We start from the raw sequence: 17,829 nt of genomic DNA, 5'->3' as shown, positions 1-17,829 counted from the left end.
GTTGCCGTGGAGACAGCCAACGGCGGGAGGGGATAGACGCGGGGCGGTGTGGAGCCGCCCGGGCGGGGCGCGGGGCTGGCAGGGGAGGTGGCCGCGCCACCGCCCCGCGGCGGGACCCCGGTGGGGAGCGGTGCGGGCGGCGAGCGCGGAGCCAGGTGAGCGCGGGCCGCGGGTCCCTGCGCTGCCCGGCCCGCCCGCACCGGCACCGGGCCCGCGGGCATCGCCACGGGTGTCCCTGGGCGCGTGGAGCCGGCGGCGCGCGCGTGCATCGCCCGTGGGTGCGTGGGCACAGTGGGGCGTGGGTGCGTGGGCACAGTGGGGTGTGGACGCACCGGCCACGGGTGCGGTCGCCACCTCCGGGCACACCGCCCAGCGGGGGCGTGCACGCGTTCCCCGTGGGTGCATGCCACGGGCAGGGTGTCCGTGCATCGCCCTGGGGTGCGTGGCCCAACCGGTCATGCAATGCCTCGCCTCCGTGCGTGGCTCCAGCCCGTGGGTGCACGGCCCGGGCAGGTCGTGGGCTCAGAGCGGAGATGCGCACGGCTGAAACTGTGCTGCGTGCCTCGCCCCTGCTTGCTGTGGGCGCTGTGGGCGCTGTGGGTGCTGGGCTCAGAGCGGGGGGGGGGGGGGCACCCAGCTGCTGGGCGGGCTGGGGTGCTCGCAGAGCGAATGCTGCCCGTCCCCTGGATGAAGTCGCAGGTTCAGGCACAGGCCGTGCTGGTGGAGCGAGCCCTCCGCCCGCCGCAGGCGTTGACAGCCCCCCAGCAGCACCCTGCCCTCCTCCTGGCGCTGCTGCGGGTGTCCCCAGGGGTGCTGGGCAGGCGGCAGGCTGGGGCGCGGGCGCTGAGCTCCTTGTCCCTGCCATCAGCAGAGAGCACTGTTCAGTCGCTGCTGGGCTTGGCTGGGGGCCATTTCTCCTCCGGACACAAAGCCCTAGCGAGTTGCCCGCTGTGCTCCCGGGCACCGCGTCCGGCTGCTCAGCGTGGCTCAGCACCCATCTCTCCTGGGACGTGCAGCCCGGGATGAGCGGGGATACCCCCTCTGGAAGCGAGGAGCCCCTTCCCATCACAGGTGCTGCCTGAGCCGCACCAGGAGCCGCCGGAGAGGCAGCACGCAGCCCCCCCGGGGGGCTGTCTCCATGCTGGTGCCTTCCCTGTGGGCCAGGGAGAGCTGTGCTGCGTGGCAGCAGCTTTGGGGGGTCTGCAGGGCTCTGGAGGGCTGCTTGCTGTCAGCAGGCGGGTTTGCAAACCCTCCATAGCTGAGCAAGGCCCTGGAGCCCCAGGGTCTTCTCTCTGCTGACCCTCTTAGGCAGAGCAGCCACTCCATCCCTGGGGGGTGAAGCCACGTCTGCCCATCCTTGATGCTGGAGCTGGAAGCCCCACAAGCTCTCTGCTCCCTCCCCTGAAGAGTTGGCACCAAGCACAACCTGTCAAAGTGTCTCCTCTCCAAATGCCTGTTTCTTCCTGGGACTGCTCCAGCGGAGCTGAGAGCAGCCCCTGGCCTGAGCCTGCTGTGGTGCAGGGCCCCTTGGGTCCTGCCAGGGAGCCATGCTGGAGGCAGCCGGCTCCCGCCGTGCTCCTCTCCCTGCCACTCGCTCACGTTTCACGGGGCTGTGACCCCCGTGGGCTCATATCGCCATGAGCCCTGTGGTGGGGCGGGCAGCAACCCAAACCCGGCGGCTGGGGTTTCAGAGGCAGGGCTGGGAGGCCGTGCTCCCAGGGTCACCTCCTCATCTGCGACGTGCCACAACAGAGCCGTCCCTGGGGCAGACACGTGCCTCTCCGTGAGCCAAGGGGACGCGGAGGCTCCGGGCAAGCCGGGCTGCTCCCGCCACCCAGCAGCCGCCCTTCATGCCTCTCCCTGCCAGCTCTTCCCCTGTGCTGCCGGAGGCTGTCGCCATGACCCTCACCAAAGGCTCCTTCACCTACTCCAACGGGGAGGAGTACCGCGGCGAGTGGAAGGAAGGTGAGACGGGGTGGGAGGGGACGGTGCTGCCTGTGCTGGGGGGCCAAGCAGCCCTCGTGCCCCTGCCCAGCCCCACGCTGGGGCAGCCTCTGCCTCCATCCATCCAGCGCTGCCTGTTTCTGCCCTCGCCTAGGTCGCAGGCACGGCATCGGGCAGCTGACGTTTGCCGACGGCACCGCTTATGTGGGGCACTTTGAGAATGGGCTCTTCCACGGCTGCGGCGTGCTCACCTTCTCCGACGGCTCCAGGTGAGCGTGGGACCCCTATGTACACCCTCCCAGGCATCCTCACTCGCCGTGGGGAGCTGCCACCTCAGGAGCTCTCCCTGCGCAGGTACGAGGGGGAGTTTGTGCAGGGCAAGTTCAACGGCGTTGGCGTCTTCACCCGCTGCGACAACATGACCTTTGAGGGCGAGTTCAAAGGCGGGCGCGTGTACGGCTTTGGTGAGTGCCCGGTGGCACGGCGCAGGCAGCTGCAGCCCCGTGCGGCCCCACGTCCAGCATCTCCTGCTCTGTCCCTCCAGCCCCTGGTGGGTGCTGCTCCCCTCCCCTTCACTCCCAGCCCTTTCCTCCCCTCCCCAGGTCTCTTGACCTTCCCCGACGGCTCCCACGGGGTGCCCCGCAACGAGGGCTTCTTTGAGAACAACAAGCTGCTGCGGCGGGAGAAGTGCCCGGCTGTCATCCAGAGGGCCCAGGGCGCTTCCAAGTCTGCCCACAACCTGACGGCGTGACGGTGCCCCACGTCCCCTCCTGCCACAGCGGGGACCCTGCCACTGGGCGCTGGCTGGCCCCACCATCCCGGGAGCAGGGATGTGGCACCGCCGGGTGCCCCCCTGCTCTCCTTCCCCACCAAGCCCCCCCCTGCTGAACCCCCGCTGCTGGGGGGGATGGGGCTCTCCGCTCTCCACCCAAGTGCCCCAGGGCAGCCGTGGTGCCTTCTCTCTCTGGTTATAGCCCTGGCAGCTGCCGGAGCAGTGGCGGGACAGGGTGGCTGGGGCTTGGCCCCTTTGCCCCCCAGGAAGACCACCAAGGATGCCAGCCTGCTGCAGAGGATGGAGCAGGGGTGTAGGGGCTGGGGCTGGGCTCTGATCCTACTGCCAGGGTGCCTTGGCCAGGAGCTGCTGGCTGGACCACACGTCCATAGAGGGGCAGCTCCTGGCCCACTTTGCTACCCTGGTCCCAAGGCAGGGCGGGCACCCCAGGCACCCCATGGCCTGTGCCCTCAGCTCTGGGTGACCGGCCATCCCCCTTCGTGCCCTGGGCAGGGTGACATGGTGCCTCCGAAGGACCCAGCCTGCTCTCAGGGCCAGCCGATGGGCTATCCCCCCCCTCATTCCTGTGCCAATCCAGCCCACCCACTGCCTTGGGGACATCTGCAGCAGCATCCCCACTGAGGGGGACCAAGGGATGCCCAGCCTGGCCCATGTCTGCTGCGCACTGAGGGAGGGCAAGAGCAATGGCAAGCAAGGAGCAGGGTCAGCTGGAGCCTGGGATGAGGGGCATGAGCAGGGCTGTGTGGGGTGCCAGGGCTGAAGCAGGGGTGAGCAGGGCAGGTGGGGGATAAGGGCACGGCGAAGGGGTGGGCAGGGTGGGTAGGGGACACACAGCTCCCCACCTTGCCCCCTGCACGCATCCTTCATCTCCCCACTGCGTTCTCACCTTCACCCCTGGTGCAGTCTGGCTGGCCATGGCATGGGGGTCCTGGCAGCCCTCACAGACCTCACAGCCCAGTGGTGGGCTGCAGGGGCTGTGCCCTCCCTGCCAGTCTCGGCGCACACCGGTCCCGTGCCTTGCCGTGACCCTGCCTTGTGCAGCTGCCTGCACGGGCCTCAGCTGAGTAAACCACGTTGCCAAACGCCCGTGCCGCGTCCTGTTTGCCGGGAGGAGGGACCGGGTGGGGGGCTGCTTGCGTGGTCAGGACTGCAGACACAGAATGGGGGCAGCAGGTTTATTCCCAGCTCATGGCGCAGGGTTCCATCCCTTCCCAGGTGGGACGTGAGGACTGGCAGGGATGCAAGTGTGGCCAGGGGGTGCTGAGTGTCCCCCCTACCCACTCTGCCCAGGGCAGCCCTGTCCAGCAGGAAGGAGTGAGATGGGTGGCTTTCTCCTGGTCACATCCCAGTATCCCCACCACGTCCCCAGCTCCCAGGGTCCTTGGATCCCGTGCGTTCCTGGTGCAGGAAGGGGTGGGGGGGACCCCTCACAACCAGCCGTTGGTGCTGAAGGTGCCCCTCAGCTCCTCAACCTGGGGGGGACTCAGTGGGGCCAGGGGTGCACGGCAAGGACCCCCATAGTAGCCGAACCACTCCATGGCTTTCTTCAGTCCTGGGACCCCGAACCGGCGAGTGACCTGCAGGAGCGAGGGTGCAGGGGCTTGCTGGCTCTGGTGGGACAGAGCAGCATGCTCTGTGGGCTCCTGCACCAACCCCATGCAGGGCTGCAAGGTTGGGCAGGGTGCAGGGTGGCTGCGGCCTCCCAGCGAAGTACCTGTAGTGGGGTGGGGGTTGCAGAGAGGAGCAGCTTTTCCCCCCATCACTGCCTATAAATAGCCAGCAAGGCTCCCACGGGGGGTCAGGCAGATGCTCGCTTCTAATGGACATGCTGTTCCTGGCACAGCAAGGCTGGTATTTCCCACCCCTCTGCCTCCAGCCTGGCTCGACTCACCAGCTGGGTGCTGTGCCATCCTGTCCACCCCAGACTACTGCTCCACACCCCGCAGCCCCAAGGACCTCCACCCTTTGCTGCTGCCAGTTCTGCCATGGACCGGCACCCCCACCCTGCAGCATCCCCGAGGTGCTGCCCACTCACCGCCGTGTTGGGCTCAATGAGCCGGTGCTGCAGGTCACGGGCCTCCTGCCAGCGGCCCTCGCGGCACAGGCGGTCCAGCTGGCACAGTGGGGCACCCAGGACGTTGGCGAGGGCACAGACCCCTCCAGAGGCACCTGGGGACACCAGGGCACATTGGCAGCCCGCTTGTCATGCTGTGCCCAGCCATCACCTCCTGGACATCGCCATCCCTCGCCTACCTCCCCTCACCCAGCTGCCAGTCCCCACCAGTGCCCCCAGGGCAGCACCCTGTGCCCCTGGCCGAGCAGAGGCAGCAGCACCCACCCAGGGCATAGCTTGCCATCAGAAAGCCAGCCGATCCCGCCAGCACCTGGAAATCCTCCTGCCGTGTCTTGTGGACCATCAGCCCCATGCGAGTAATCTGGGGAGAGACATCATGTGCCCCAGGGTGGGCATCACCCCATCTCCCCTCCGTGGGGCTCACACAGCGTCCCCGGGGCCCAGGGAAGGGCTGCAAGTCCCACCTCCCCCTTCCCAGCTTGGGACCAGATTTGGTGGCAGCCAGCCCCGGGAAAGCCTTGCCCCACTCACATCCCCGCCGCTGTCCTTGATCCCGATGATGTTGTGGTGCTGAGCCAGGGTGAGGACAGCCTCCAGGGGCAGGTCCAGGCCGGTGTTGGCGGGGACGCTGTAGAGCACCACGGGGATGGGGCATGCGTCGGCGACCTGCGGGCAGCCAGGCAGAGCTCAGCAGCTGGGGTGGGTCAGAGATGTATGGGATGCGCTCCCCATCCTGCTGCCCCAGCTGGGGCTGGCATGGGGCACAGCTCACCTCCGTGTAGTGCTGGATCAGGGCAGCGCTGGTCATGCCCCCCCGGTAGTAGCAGGGCGTCACGACCAGCGCCACATCAGCCCCCGCCTCTGCCATGCTGACAGTCAGCTCAATGGTGGCCTGGGTGGCTGGGGAGGAGGCAGGGGGGTGAGGGATGCCCCGGGGGGGACACATGGCCCCCTTGCTGCCCGCACAGGCACTCACATTCGCAGCCCGAGCCAGCCACCAGCAGGCGGTCCCTGGGCAGAGCCCGGCGCACGCAGCTTACCACCTCCAGCCGCTCGCGGGGTGCCAGGTAGGGGTACTCCCCATTGGAGCCCAGCACCACCAGCCCTGAAATGCAAGCGCAGGGAGGGCAGGGCTCAGGCACAGGAGCAGGGTGCTCATGGGGCAGCTGTTCCTGCCCTCTCTGCACCCCACTCCTGGGTGGGCACCAGGCACCCAGAACAGCCTGATGCCCACATCCAGCAGTCCTTTGGGGCCAGGAGGCTCCCACAGGTGCTCTACAAAGCCCTGGGCTCCCTGACAAAGGGCACATGTGGGTATGTGCTTCCCAGATAACAGTGCCCACCTGCACCAAACTGAGCACTGGCGGTGCCATTCCATACCCCAGAACCCTTCTGTGTGCCATACCTGCACCCTGGGGGCTGAACACACCGCCTGCCCACCTCCATCCCCAGAAACTGCCCCACATAGCACCACTAGCGGGGCATTTATTGGTGCCTGCAGCCAGGCTGTGCCACCCCGTCCCCAGATGGGGCACATAGACCCCTTTCTTGGGACCCTGACAACACCACAGGCACAGGCAGGCCAGCTCCAGCCCATTGCTGCCAGGCTCTGCTGCAGCATCCAGGGCTCCAGAATGCTGGGAGGGTTGGGTGTCCCAATCATCCTCTCCCCTTCCTTGCCCCTGGGCACCCAGACAAGTCTCTGCAGCCCACAGCGTGCCCTCTCTTGTTCCCATCCCCACAGCCCTTGAGTCACAGCCTGGTCAGAAGAGGGAAGACCCCAGGGCACATCCCTGCAACCCCCAGCCTCTTCCTGCAGCCCCTCTCCTCCTGCAGCCCATCCTGGGCAATCAACAGATATGCATCCAGTGGCACTGAATCTGAGTGTGCACAGGTGTACAGAGGGCAGGTGCAAGCCTGCAGCTACATGTGGAGGATGTGTGCAAGCATCCTTGCACACGTGTGGAGAGTGCATGCAAACATGCACCAGAGTGTGGTGGGAATAGTGCGAGGACACACGCGTGTGCCTGGGCTGCCTGGGCACGTGCTGTGCAAAGGGCCCCACAGGTGGGTCACCCAAGGGGCTGCCAGCTCTGGAGCAAAGTCTGGCTGGAGGCTGAGCACCCTTGGGAAGCCAGCAGGCTGCCTGCAGGCTGCTGTACAGCCCCTGCTGCAGGCAGGGATCTGGCAGGAGGCTGCACAGAGAAGGGTGTGGGCAGCACTTACCTCGGAAGGGGATGCTGGCGTAGCGGCGCAGGTTCCCCTCCAGCTGGGCATAGTCCACCTCCTGTGTGGGTGAGAAGGGGGTGGCGAGGGGTGGGAAGATGCCCCTGAGGTCAAATGTGTGTCCTGGTCCTGGGGGGGTGCTGAGCCCCCGGGGCTGCCCGGGGGCTGCCCAGTGCAGAGCTGCCAGGGCAGGCCGGAGGGGCACGGCGAGGCGGGTGCTGAGCGCCATGGTGGCTGGGTGCTGCTGCTGGCTGTGCCGCCTGCCCTGCTGAGGGGCTGTTAATGTTTGACTGAGCACGTGAGGGACCCGCAACCTGTCTGGGCGGACGATATGGGGGGCGGTACTGGGTGAGCTCAGAATGCTCTCCCCCGCTTCAGGAGCTCACTACAGGAGCTCAGCACCCCTCCGGGTGAGCCCCAGCAACCCCAGCTGTGCTTTTCCTTCCGCTTGCCAGCCCTGGCAGACATCCCTTTCCCACCTATGGGGTTGGGTTGCTGGACCAGGGAGGGATCAGGCACTGCAGGGAGTCCCAGGGCTGAGAACAGGGTTTGCCTGCTCTGGGTGTTGGTGTAGGGTCTCCTGTAAACAGGCATTTCTGAGTAGGGAGCAATGAGCACTGTGCTCAGCAGAAGTGACCCAGCCTGCAAAGGGGCTGCTGTGTCCCCCCAGGGATAGCTCCAGTGGGGAAAGCAGAACAAGCAGCCATGGAGCAGCTGCCCAGCAGAGGTACGACTGCTGCTCCCCAGCACAACCCTAGCCTCAGGCACAGTGTGGACCTGGCCTGAGCTGCCCTTGATGTATTTTTCCTCCCTGAGCTTGCCCAGATTGGACTTTGAAGCACTGTGAGCAACCAGGGCATCCCGCAGCAAGGAGTTCCACCCTTGAACCACTCGTGTCCTGGCCCCATGGTGTCACTGACAACTCAGTCGCTGTGCTAGGAGGCAGGTCATGTCCATGCTGCTGGATAACGCAGCTTCCCATATAACCCATCTCCCCCAGATCCATCGCCCGTGGAGCAGGCTGCTGTCCCCGCAGTCCCCTGGAGCTGAATGTTGCTCTTTGCTGGTTTTTATTGACATGGCCAAGCCTCGGCTGGATCCTGCTCCTTGGAGTCGAGTCCCCCCCCCGGCACTGTCATGCAGGCACTTCCATCTCCCCCTGTGGCTGCTCCTTGGTCTCCAGCGCCTGACGTGTGTCCACTTGCCACTGCTGCACCAGGTCTGTCGGGGTCTTGCCAGCCTGCACGAGTGAGCAGAGAGAGGCAGGGGCCAGGGTGGCGTGACGCGGTGGGGCAGCAAATGGCCCCAGTGCTGCCCCCTCGCCCTGCTCACCTGGTTCTTGGCCATCATGTCAGCCCCGTGCAGGATCAGCATTTTGATGATCTTGTAGCGGCTGAGACGCGTGGCGTCATGCAGCGCCGTGTCGCCTTCCTGTGAGAGACACAGCCTGGCTGGGCATCGTGGTCCAGCTCTGGGGACAGGGACACCCTGCCTGTCCCTGGCACCGTTCCCTGGCTCTCCGCACACCCACCTCCCCATCAGGACAAGGGGGGATGGTTCTCCCCTGTTCTGGTTTCAGCTGGGATAGAGTTAATTCTCTTCCTAGTCGCTGGTACAGTGCTGTGTTTTGAATTTAGGGTGAAATAATGTTGATAACACAGTGATGTCTTAGTTGTTGCTAAGTAGTGCTTATCCTAAGTTAAGGATTTTTCCCATGTTCTGCCAGAGAGCAGGTGCACAAGAAGCTGGGAGGGAGCCTGGACAGGACAGCTGACCCGAACCAGTCAAAGGGATATTCCATACCATAGAACGTCATGCTCAGTATATAAACTGAGGGAAGTTGGCTGGGAGAGGGGATTGCTGCTCGAGGACTGTCTGGGCATCAGTCAGCAGGTGGTGAGCAATTGCACTGTGCATCACTTGTCTTTTTTTGGGTTTTAGTTCTCTCTCTCTCTTTGCTATATTAATTTTCATTACAACTATTACTAATATTACTATTATTATTATTATTTTTTTTTTTAGTCATTAGACTGTTCTTATCACAACCCATGAGTTTTACTTGTTTTTTCCAATTCTCCTCCCCATCCTACTGTGGCCGTGTGGTGCTTAGTAGCTGGCTGGGGTTAAACCACAACACTGCCCCAGCCCTGGCTGCAGCTGCCAGCACCGCAGCAGGGATGCGGGTGTCCAGACATGCCCTGCTGCGGGTGCTGGGAGCCCCCACATGGCTCAGCCAAAGGACAGGGGATCAGTGTTGCTCCCCCAGTGCTGGCTGCACGACCACAGCACTCACCCTGTCCGGGGAGTTGATGTCCACCCCGCAGTGGATGAGGTGCTCCACAATGTCAAGGTGCCCAGTCCGGGCGGCCACATGGAGGGGGGTGCTGAGCAGCTTGAGGGGGGAGGAGATGAACACCAAAGGGTATCAGCACCCACCCCTGTTAGCCCAACACAGGGCCAGCCCTGGTCCCACAGGGCATGCCCATGCCCCTGGCACAGCCCCGTGCCCCTGGGCTCTGCCCTGCACACCTTGTCCTTCAGGTTGAGGTCTGCCCCGCGGTCCTGCAGCAGCTTGACAGCATCCAGGTGCCCACCCCGGCAGGCCCAGTGCACGGCGGTGCAGTCCAGCTGGGCGCACAGAGCCATGTCATGGCAGGGGACACCCCACTCCATGTCCATCCCCCCGCCCCAGCCGGTCCCTGTGCCCAGGCTGAGCTGGCAGAGCCCTGCCCGCAGTCACCTCAGCAGTAGGGACAGCACTGCCCTGCTGAGGGGATCCCAACCCTGCTGTTGCTCTGGCTGTGTCATGCCCAGAGGCTCAGACCAGCATGGAACGGTGGGCAGGATCAGGCCTCACCCGGTCCCTGAAGTTGACAGTGGCCCCACTGTCCAGCAGCTTCTGCAGGATGTCCGTGTGTCCCTCCAGTGAGGAGCGGTGCAGGGCCGTGCGGTGGAACTTGGGGGATGAGGCACAGCATTGGCAGACGGATCCATCCCCCCTCCCCAGCCCAGCCGTACCTCCAACCCCGTCCTGGGGGTCCCAGCCTTTGCCAGTGGGCACGGCACAGGGCATGGTGGCAGGGTGCAGGAAGGGGTGGCCAGCGGCCAGTGGGGTTGGCTACCTCATCACACGTGTCAGGGGAGCCACCATCTGCCAGAAACTTCTCGATGACATGCATCTTGCCCTGGACAGCGGCTCGCAGGAAGGTCTCAGGCTCCACAGGACCCTCCTGGAGGCAGGATTGGCTCAGGGATGGGGCATCGCAAGGGCATGGGAGAGGGGAAAACATGGGGGGTCCCCTGCCCTGCTTCCCTGGTGAGGTCCTTGGCTGGCAGGGTGACTCAGGGTCTGGCCCATAGGGGCTCCAGCCCCTGTCCCAGCAGCCCCCCTCCCGCACCCTGGGACCCCCTGACATACAATCTCCAGGGTCTCAGGCGGTGGGGGGGGCTCAGGGGTGGCTGCCCGTTCTTCCCGACGCTGCCGGCGCTGCTTGCGGAGCTCAATGAGGCGCTGGATGCTCCCCACATCAATAATCTCCCGCCGCAGGTCCACCGAGCTCTTCCGCACTCGCTCCTGGCCCTGGAGGGGGACACACAGCACCCCATTTGCCTTCTCTGCACCCAGCCGTCCCCCAGGGCTGCCCCGCACCCTGACCCCTCTCACCTTGACGGCCTCAAGGCCCCAGTTCCTGGGGCCACGGCGTTTCTCCTCCTCCAGGTCAGGCGTGCTCATCCGCTCCACAGCCGGTGGCTCCTGTGCACCATCCCTTTTGAGTTTCTGCAGGGACATGGGGGGCTGCAGCGTCCTGACTGGGCACGGAGCAGCCCCACTAACTCTGTCCCCAGCCTGCCAGTGGAGGTGGCTCTGGGCATGGCTCGCAACTTGCTACTGAGGTCTACAGGATGCCCAGCAGCCCTTGGTCTTGTGCTTGCCCACCTGCCCTACTTGGCAAGCTGGACACCTGCCCGCTGCTCGGCTATGCCCCGTGGGCAAGAGCTACCAGCTTGGGAACCTGATGCCCTTGGGAACCCTTGGCCACCTCGCTGCATCCCCCAGGATGGCAGGGCCAATGCCAGCCTCCTCGCATCCAAGTCCCTAAGGATGGACACAGCACATGGCGGGTTCCTGTCACAGCCCAGGCAGGTCCCCCTACCCTGTGGACTCACCTTCTCTTCCTCCTCCTCCTCCTCTGCCAGCTTCTGCTCGATGAGCTCCTTGGCCCGTTGTACGTCCAGCTCCATGTCTGCTTGCAGTGCACAGCCCCGTGCAGGATGTGGCCTCCTCCTCACTCAGCTCTGGCTCCCGGTGCTGCCGGTGGCTCTGCTGGCCGCAGGGCTTTATGCCGCCGGCCCCTCCGTCCCGCAGCCCAAGGGCACCAACAGCTGTGGCTGCTCCACATGACTGGGGCAGCTTTGCCATGAGCTCACCCTCCTGCTTTCTGGTGGCCCTGGCTCACCTCCCCAGCCCTGCACCCTCTTAAAGAGACTCACTGCCCCTGCCACGGGCTGCCCAGGACCTCCATGCTGGGTGCGGGGAGCTGGGTGCACACAGCTCATGGCAACCAGTCCAGAGAGGCTCGACGGAATGGGGACACGGTCTGGGGTCACCCCATGAGCCCAGTGCCTGTGCCACCCACCCCGCACAGCCAGAATGCTCCCTGCAGCTCCCATCACCCCATCCCATGCAACCAGATGCTGTAGCTCCCACCAGCATCGACCAAAGCTCCCTGGCACCCAAGGGGGTGTGTTGCTGCCCACCCCAAAGGGAGGTGATGGCCCCCCCCCCCCTCAAACCTCTCAGCCAGTAACAGGCAGCACGTGATGCCAGCAGCCACGGCCCCTCTGCACCGCTTTGGAGGATGACCTCAGGTGTGGAGCATCCCAAGAAACCCTGCCAGGGTCCCAGTGGATGCCTGGCCTCCCCCACCATGCACAGGCAGCCTGGCAGTGGGACCAGCCTCACGTGGGGCTGCTGGGCAGAGCCGACAGCTATTCCTGGCAGTGGGGACATTATTCAGCCCCCCTGGGCTTTGCTCTCCCGCTTTGTAAGATGAGGCCAACGCTGCCCTGTGCCGGGACAGTTAATACACTGGGCACCAGCCCTCGGCACAGGACCTGGAAGAAGGACAGATGGGGACACATAACTATCACCCCCCCTGTACATTTCCCAGGGACACCCTTGGGTGCCCTGTCCCATGGGTGCCACAGCCTCCAACTGGAGAAAGGTGCCATTTTCACTAGGACAGGTGATGGCGGCCCCGGGACCATTCCCCTCTGGTGACTGTCCCACCTGGTCCCAGGACAGGCACAGGCTGAAGCCTCCAGAAGGGAACACCAGAAAAAGGAGGCTCTGACTCCATGCCAGCAAGCAGCCTGGATAGCAGTGGGACGATGGCAGCAGCTCTGCAAAAGGGTCCAGGCAGGCAAAGAGCTGGGGCTGGTGGGACAGGGTGAGGGTGGCACTGGGAATCAGAGTTGGGGCACCTAGGCTCTCCCTGGCCACCCTGTGTCCATCCCAACATGGGAGCAGATGTAGGACAGGCAGAGGGACCTCCCGTGGCTGTGGGTGACAGCCTCCCCCAGGGACAGAGAAAGGATGAAAAGGCTTTATTGATAAATACAGACTATGTACAGAGGGGAGACATCTCCACCCAGCCCAGCACCCTGGGGCCTCTTGGCCAAGGGGAGCCAGAGCCCAGCAGGTCACGGCCTCTCCCCGCCGGCACAGCCTGGCAGCGGGGCCCCGGCCGTGCCGACTGCCCTGGAGACATTTGGTCTTGAACCTCCTGCAGCAAATGCAGCGTGTGCCCATGTACCCAGCTGAGAGGGGCCACTGTAATGGCACAGCCCCACGGGGGGGTCACCCAGGCGGGGGTCAGCTTGGGGGACAGAGCAGGAGCTGCCCCTGCTCCAGCAGGGCTGGGACACAGGCCAGTGCATCCCCAGAGGTGCTGCTGCCCCCCAGCCCCCTGCCCTCTCCCCGCAACCAGTGCAGGGGAGGGGTGGTCAGTTCCTGGACGGCAAAGGCTGGTTGATGATCACTTGCACGACAAAATCCTTCTGGATCTTGGTCTCCTGAAGCCGCGTGCGGTCAGTGAGCAGCTTGCCTGAGAAAAACCAGCGCTGCCAGGCCAGGTCGATGCCCTCCTGTGCCTGCAGCTGCTTCTTCAGCTGCCCAATGGTGTCGCCCATGCTGGCATTGAGCCGCAGGTCCTTGCCGGTGGAGAGCCGCACCTTGAGGGCGAACTCCTGCCGGGCGTTGGGCAGGGGCTCAGCCGGCTCCGCTGCCTCCTCCTCACTCCGCTCCAGGATCAGGTTGACAGGAGGTGCCAGGCAGTAGACGGGCAGCTGGTACCGGTTGCCCAGCTCATCGTAGCACTCTGTCAAGGACCCTGAGGACGGCAGGGTGAGATGCTGTGGGTGGGCATCCCCATGGACCACCCAAACTGAGACAGGGACACCCCAGGCAGTGAGGCAGAGCCTGCCTTGTTCCCCTTGGCTAGGCTGAGCTGCATCGGTGGCAGCTGGAAACCCCTCTCCTCTCCAACCTAGGACCCCCATGTGCCCAGGTATAGGTCACACAGCACCCACCCCACCCCACCCGCACCCCCTGTGCCATCTCTCACCATGGGGCAGGGTGATGCTGGCTCCATCTAGGATGGCCTGAGCCAGGCTGTGGTCATTGGCCTCCACAGCATAGGCGGCTGCCTTCAGGGCATCCCAGATCTCCTTGCGGCCCTCAAAGGCAGGTGCTGTGTCCCAAAACTCGTCCCGCTTGCTGCGCAGCTGCCCATCCGTCATGGGGTAGTCGCTCTTCCACTTGGGACGCTCCTTCTTTAGGGGCTCATTGCGGCCTGGAGGGGGGATGCTCAGTCAAGGGATGGGGGTCCCTCTTGAGCCCTGAGCCCCTACCTCCATCACAGGTTCCTGGGGACCCCTCACACCATGCACAGTGGTGTCCGAGGGACTGCCCTGCCCAGCAGAGGACAGTCCCCAGCAGAGCCAGGGGGAACTCAGCTAAAGTCAGCCCAGCCCAAGGTCCCACAGCAGCTGCCCCAACAAGTGACATAATTTGCCCCCAGGAGGTATGCTAGGGGGACCATCCCCTGCCCTGCAGGGTAGTTGCTGGGCTTCAGGGCCCTTTGAGGCAGAGCAATATTTATAGCTTGGGGAATTAGCCAGGAAATAAGCTGGTGAGTCGGAGTGGGAAGGGGATTACGGGGACTGAGCTGCAGCCCTGGCAGGGGCGGCGGGGGCGGTGGTGGTGTACAGGATTTCACCATCCTGTCTGCCCACCCTGGGATGGGAGCGACCAGCCTGTGGGCAAGACAGAAGGCACACAGCCTCCAGGGCATGGAGGCAGGGTGTGTGTGTGTGTGTGTGCAATTGCCAGCCTGGGGGGCTGCCAGCCCACAGCAGTCCCAGCAATGGGCCAAACTGAGCTGGATCAACATGAAACAGCCCCCCAGCCATGTCCCCAGGGACCCGTAGCAGCCAGCACCGACCAGGGGTCCGGGCCACCACCATGCCAATCCCACACCCTCCGGCTCTCCCTACACCAGGCTGCAGCCCTGTGGGAACAGGCCCATCCTGTCGGCCCCGCGGCTGGGCAGGAAGCATGGGGCAGGAAGGAGCTGTTGTCACTCCCAGCTGAGCTGGGGACAATGAGTGACAACAGCTCCTTCCTGCCACCCCTTTCCCTGGGGCGGCCAGCTGGCACCTTTTTTGTGGGGATGGGACAGGGGGGATGTGGAGCCCCAGCCGGGCAGGAAGGATGCCTGTGCCCACACATTGCTTTGCCAGGCAAAGCAATGCCACACACCTCAGCCGCTGGGGACAGCCACCACCGCCAGCTGCGGGCTGAGCCACGTTCCCCAGGCAGCTTTTCCTGGGCAAGTGACACAAGGCTCTACATACTTTTTGTACCATCCCTGTCCCACTCTGTCCAAGACCACTGGAGCCAGCACAGCATCCACTTTCCCAGCAAGCACCCAGCCCGAAGCTGGATGCAACTTGTGGCACCCACCCCACCCCAAGGGTGCCCATGGGGCACAGGAGCTCAGATGCCCCACGGCTGGGTGCTGAGCATCCCCGACAGGCAGCATCCTGCCCGCATCCCTGGAGGAGCGAGGGCAGCCGGCTGCAGCCAGCACTGCCGATTCAGCAGTCACGGTGCTGGGCAAGAGGGATTTGCAGCACTGCAGGACACAGTAAGGTCAGAGGCGGCACCTGCCCCAGGAGGGCACTGGAGCAGCAGCCGTGGCCAGCCTGAAGGACACGGCTGGGACCATGACTCCACACTGCTGGGAACGTCACGCGTGGCAGGACTCTTGGCCAACATCATGCCCCCGGCTCTGCTCGTGGCAAAGGGAAGAGGCTGGCCCAGGGGATGCAGCAGGACTGGAGCCGCAGGGCCTGGCTGAGGCAGGGAGCAAGGACAGGTTGCAGCTGCCCCATGCGGGGAGGCATGCCCGGCAGCCTTGCCCAGGTAGGCAAGGGCTTAAGCCTCATCTATTTATTGCTGCCGCCCAGCTGGGCCCCGCAGCCTCTAATCACCTCCTGCTGCTCTATTCCTGGCCCCTTGTGCAACTCTTCATGGCAGCACCACCGGACAGGTCTGGCCTCTCACTGTGTCCGGACTCAAGCCAACAGGATCTGGTCAGCAGCCTGCCTGCCTCCTGCCCTGTGCTGGCAGCATCCTGCCTGCGGCTCAGCCCCTCACCACGGTGTGAGGACCCCCAGGCAGGAGGCTGTACCCCAGAGGCTCCCCTGCCTTGGGGCTCCCTCCCTGCCCAGCTGGAGCCTCAGGCAGTCCCAGCTGGTGGGTCCTGGTGGTCAGCTTGGCCCTGGAGTAGATGCCAGCCAGAATACGATATGTGACACTGCTTCCAGCAGTGCCCGCTGGTCTCCTCCTGGACCAGGCAGGCTCGGGATGCTGCATGCCACCAGCATCCCCTGTTTCTCCTGCTGTGGCAAGCTGGCCACCCCGGGGACAATGCTGTCACCTGCTGTGGGGAGCCCTGGCAGGACCCCTCTGCAGGGGGTCGCAGCAAGCCCCAGACAGGGCAGGAGGGCTCATTAGCAAGGACAGTAGAGGCGGGCAGGTAGAGCACCCCTCCCCTCACGTGCTGGGACCTGCTGGGCCAGGGCTGCAGCCTTGCTTCATCCTCTACCACCTGCCAAACGGCTCTCATGGGCTGGTGGCACCACACAAGTGAGGGCAGGAGCCAGCCTGGACACCCCAGCACCAGGGATGGTCCTGCTTCCCCAGGAAGGGACACACTGCAAGAAAGCAGCAGCAACTGCCAGGGGCACAAGGAGATGACAGTGACCCATCCCAAGAGAGACTGGCAGGGAGTGAGTAGTGGTGATGGAGACACAAGCACTGGAGCCAGCAGTTGCCTGTCACAGGAGGGGGAGCACACAGATCCAAATGTTGGGATCCAACCCCCCAGCCACAGCAGCCCCGAGTTATGACACAACGGCCCCACACTCAGTCAGCTGGGGACCCCAGGACTCACCTGCAAGTCACCTGCACCCCTGGGGGCCAGAACATGCCGCAGTGGGGGTCTGCAGCCCTAGGGCTGCCAGCTCTGTGGGGAACCATCACCCTAACCCAAGCCAGCAGAGCTGGGCAGCAGGCACAGCTGGATCCGGCAGCCACGGCACCCCGCATGCGTTGCCAGAGTGGCAGGCACCATCCCACGGGAAAACCTCCCTCCTTCCTGCACCCTGGCTGCGGGTGAGGGCCGGGGTGCCCCATCCCCGGGCACACGCTTCCTGCTCCTCCTCTCCCGCCGCCTACCACCGCTGTGCCATAAACACGGTAATTACCGGCTGCGATTGCACCGGCCGGGGAGGCGGGTGAGGGGAAGGCAGGAGTGATTCACCCGGTCGGCCCACGTTCCCTCCACCGGCAGGTAGCTGTGCCCATCCCCGTGGCCTCCGGGACAGCATCCTGGGGAGGTGCCTCACGGTATCCGGCTGCCGGTAACTCCGGTGAGCGGCGGGGCTGCACCAACACCCCCCTCCGCCTCAGCCCCGCACTACTGCTGCTCTCCGGACCGGCGCAGCCGCTCCCTGCCCGCCCCGCGGACGGGACCCCGGCACCTCCCGACACCCCGGGGGAGCGGGACCGGGCTTGTGCCCATCAGCAGCAGCCCGGTGTATGGGCAGCACTGACCCCGGGCAAGCACCCAGCGGTCTGCAGGACGCGGAGCTCCGAGGAACACTGTCGAGCCCAAACCCCGAGCACCCGACACCCCGCACCTCCCCGGGAGGAGCCGGGAACCGGCAGGGTCGCGCACCCCAGCCCCCGACCCTGCAAACCTCCCCGGGCCGGAATCCCCGGTGCCTCCCCGGGCGTGCACGGAACAGCCCCACGCCCCCGCACCCACGGACTGCGCCTCTCCGGTGCCCACGCTCTCCCCGCGCCCACCGCCCCCAGAGGCACACCGGACCCCCGGGGTGCCCGAGATGCCCGGGCGGGACAGACCCGGCCCCGCTCACCTGCTCGCTTGCGGGGATTCCCGGCGGCGGGCCGCTCCCGCCGCTGCCGCCCCACGCAGCCGCCCATGGCGGGGCTCAACGGCGGCGGCGCTCGGCATGGGGCCGGGCCGACTCCGCGCTGCCGCCCGACCGCGGGGCCCGGCGCCGTGCAGCCGCGCCGCCCGGCTCTGAGCGCCGGGGCCGCCCCACCGCCGGAGACACCCCTCGCCGCGCCGCGCCACGCCCCGCCCCCCCCAGGTGCGCATGTGACCGCCCGCACCGGCACCGGCACCGGCACCGGCAC

At 65.4% G+C, this 17,829-nt stretch overlaps 4 protein-coding genes across 14 annotated transcripts; 1 reads left to right on the top strand and 3 right to left on the bottom strand.

The window, feature by feature from the left end:
* Positions 1–43: 43 nt before the first annotated feature.
* Positions 44–3,823, top strand: MORN4 (MORN repeat containing 4). 3 transcript variants are annotated; one of them, XM_032994999.2, is made up of 5 exons: positions 44–155; positions 1,868–1,965; positions 2,099–2,213; positions 2,299–2,408; positions 2,547–3,823. In XM_032994999.2, the coding sequence occupies exons 2-5, from the start codon at positions 1,899–1,901 to the stop codon at positions 2,693–2,695; spliced, it is 441 nt and encodes a 146-aa protein (XP_032850890.1). In that variant the 5' UTR covers positions 44–155; positions 1,868–1,898; the 3' UTR covers positions 2,696–3,823. The 3 variants fall into 3 exon arrangements, with proteins under 3 accessions (XP_032850890.1, XP_032850879.1, XP_032850900.1); XM_032994988.2 differs by having other exon boundaries at positions 1,753–1,965; XM_032995009.2 differs by having other exon boundaries at positions 58–278.
* HOGA1 (4-hydroxy-2-oxoglutarate aldolase 1) lies at positions 3,571–7,314 on the bottom strand. 6 transcript variants are annotated; one of them, XM_032994946.2, is made up of 7 exons: positions 7,038–7,314; positions 5,788–5,916; positions 5,584–5,711; positions 5,343–5,477; positions 5,076–5,172; positions 4,773–4,906; positions 3,571–4,314 (listed from the first exon to the last, which is right to left on the bottom strand). In XM_032994946.2, the coding sequence occupies exons 1-7, from the start codon at positions 7,264–7,266 to the stop codon at positions 4,165–4,167; spliced, it is 1,002 nt and encodes a 333-aa protein (XP_032850837.2). In that variant the 5' UTR covers positions 7,267–7,314; the 3' UTR covers positions 3,571–4,164. The 6 variants fall into 6 exon arrangements, with proteins under 6 accessions (XP_032850837.2, XP_032850805.2, XP_032850819.2 ...); XM_032994928.2 differs by lacking the exon at positions 3,571–4,314 and having other exon boundaries at positions 4,382–4,906; positions 5,788–7,122; XM_032994914.2 differs by having other exon boundaries at positions 5,076–5,711; positions 5,788–7,122.
* A 632-nt stretch (positions 7,315–7,946) lies between these two features.
* ANKRD2 (ankyrin repeat domain 2) lies at positions 7,947–11,666 on the bottom strand. 4 transcript variants are annotated; one of them, XM_032994964.2, is made up of 9 exons: positions 11,205–11,666; positions 10,702–10,815; positions 10,456–10,617; positions 10,160–10,267; positions 9,895–9,993; positions 9,567–9,665; positions 9,331–9,429; positions 8,370–8,468; positions 8,089–8,277 (listed from the first exon to the last, which is right to left on the bottom strand). In XM_032994964.2, exons 1-9 carry the CDS (start codon positions 11,277–11,279, stop codon positions 8,173–8,175), a joined length of 960 nt encoding a protein of 319 aa, XP_032850855.2. In that variant the 5' UTR covers positions 11,280–11,666; the 3' UTR covers positions 8,089–8,172. The 4 variants fall into 4 exon arrangements, with proteins under 4 accessions (XP_032850848.2, XP_032850868.2, XP_032850855.2 ...); XM_032994968.2 differs by having other exon boundaries at positions 8,089–8,268; XM_032994957.2 differs by having other exon boundaries at positions 7,947–8,468.
* A 963-nt stretch (positions 11,667–12,629) lies between these two features.
* UBTD1 (ubiquitin domain containing 1) lies at positions 12,630–17,764 on the bottom strand. Its single transcript, XM_032995306.2, has 3 exons — positions 17,547–17,764; positions 13,664–13,891; positions 12,630–13,429 (listed from the first exon to the last, which is right to left on the bottom strand). The coding sequence occupies exons 1-3, from the start codon at positions 17,611–17,613 to the stop codon at positions 13,044–13,046; spliced, it is 681 nt and encodes a 226-aa protein (XP_032851197.2). The 5' UTR covers positions 17,614–17,764; the 3' UTR covers positions 12,630–13,043.
* Between the last annotated feature and the right edge of the window lie 65 nt (positions 17,765–17,829).

This window comes from Tyto alba, unplaced genomic scaffold (assembly GCF_018691265.1).
Source record: "Tyto alba isolate M040663 unplaced genomic scaffold, T.alba_DEE_v4.0 Super-Scaffold_1, whole genome shotgun sequence".
In the NCBI taxonomy this organism is placed as follows: Eukaryota; Metazoa; Chordata; class Aves; order Strigiformes; family Tytonidae; genus Tyto; species Tyto alba.
This window is presented reverse-complemented; position numbering and strand designations above follow the sequence as displayed.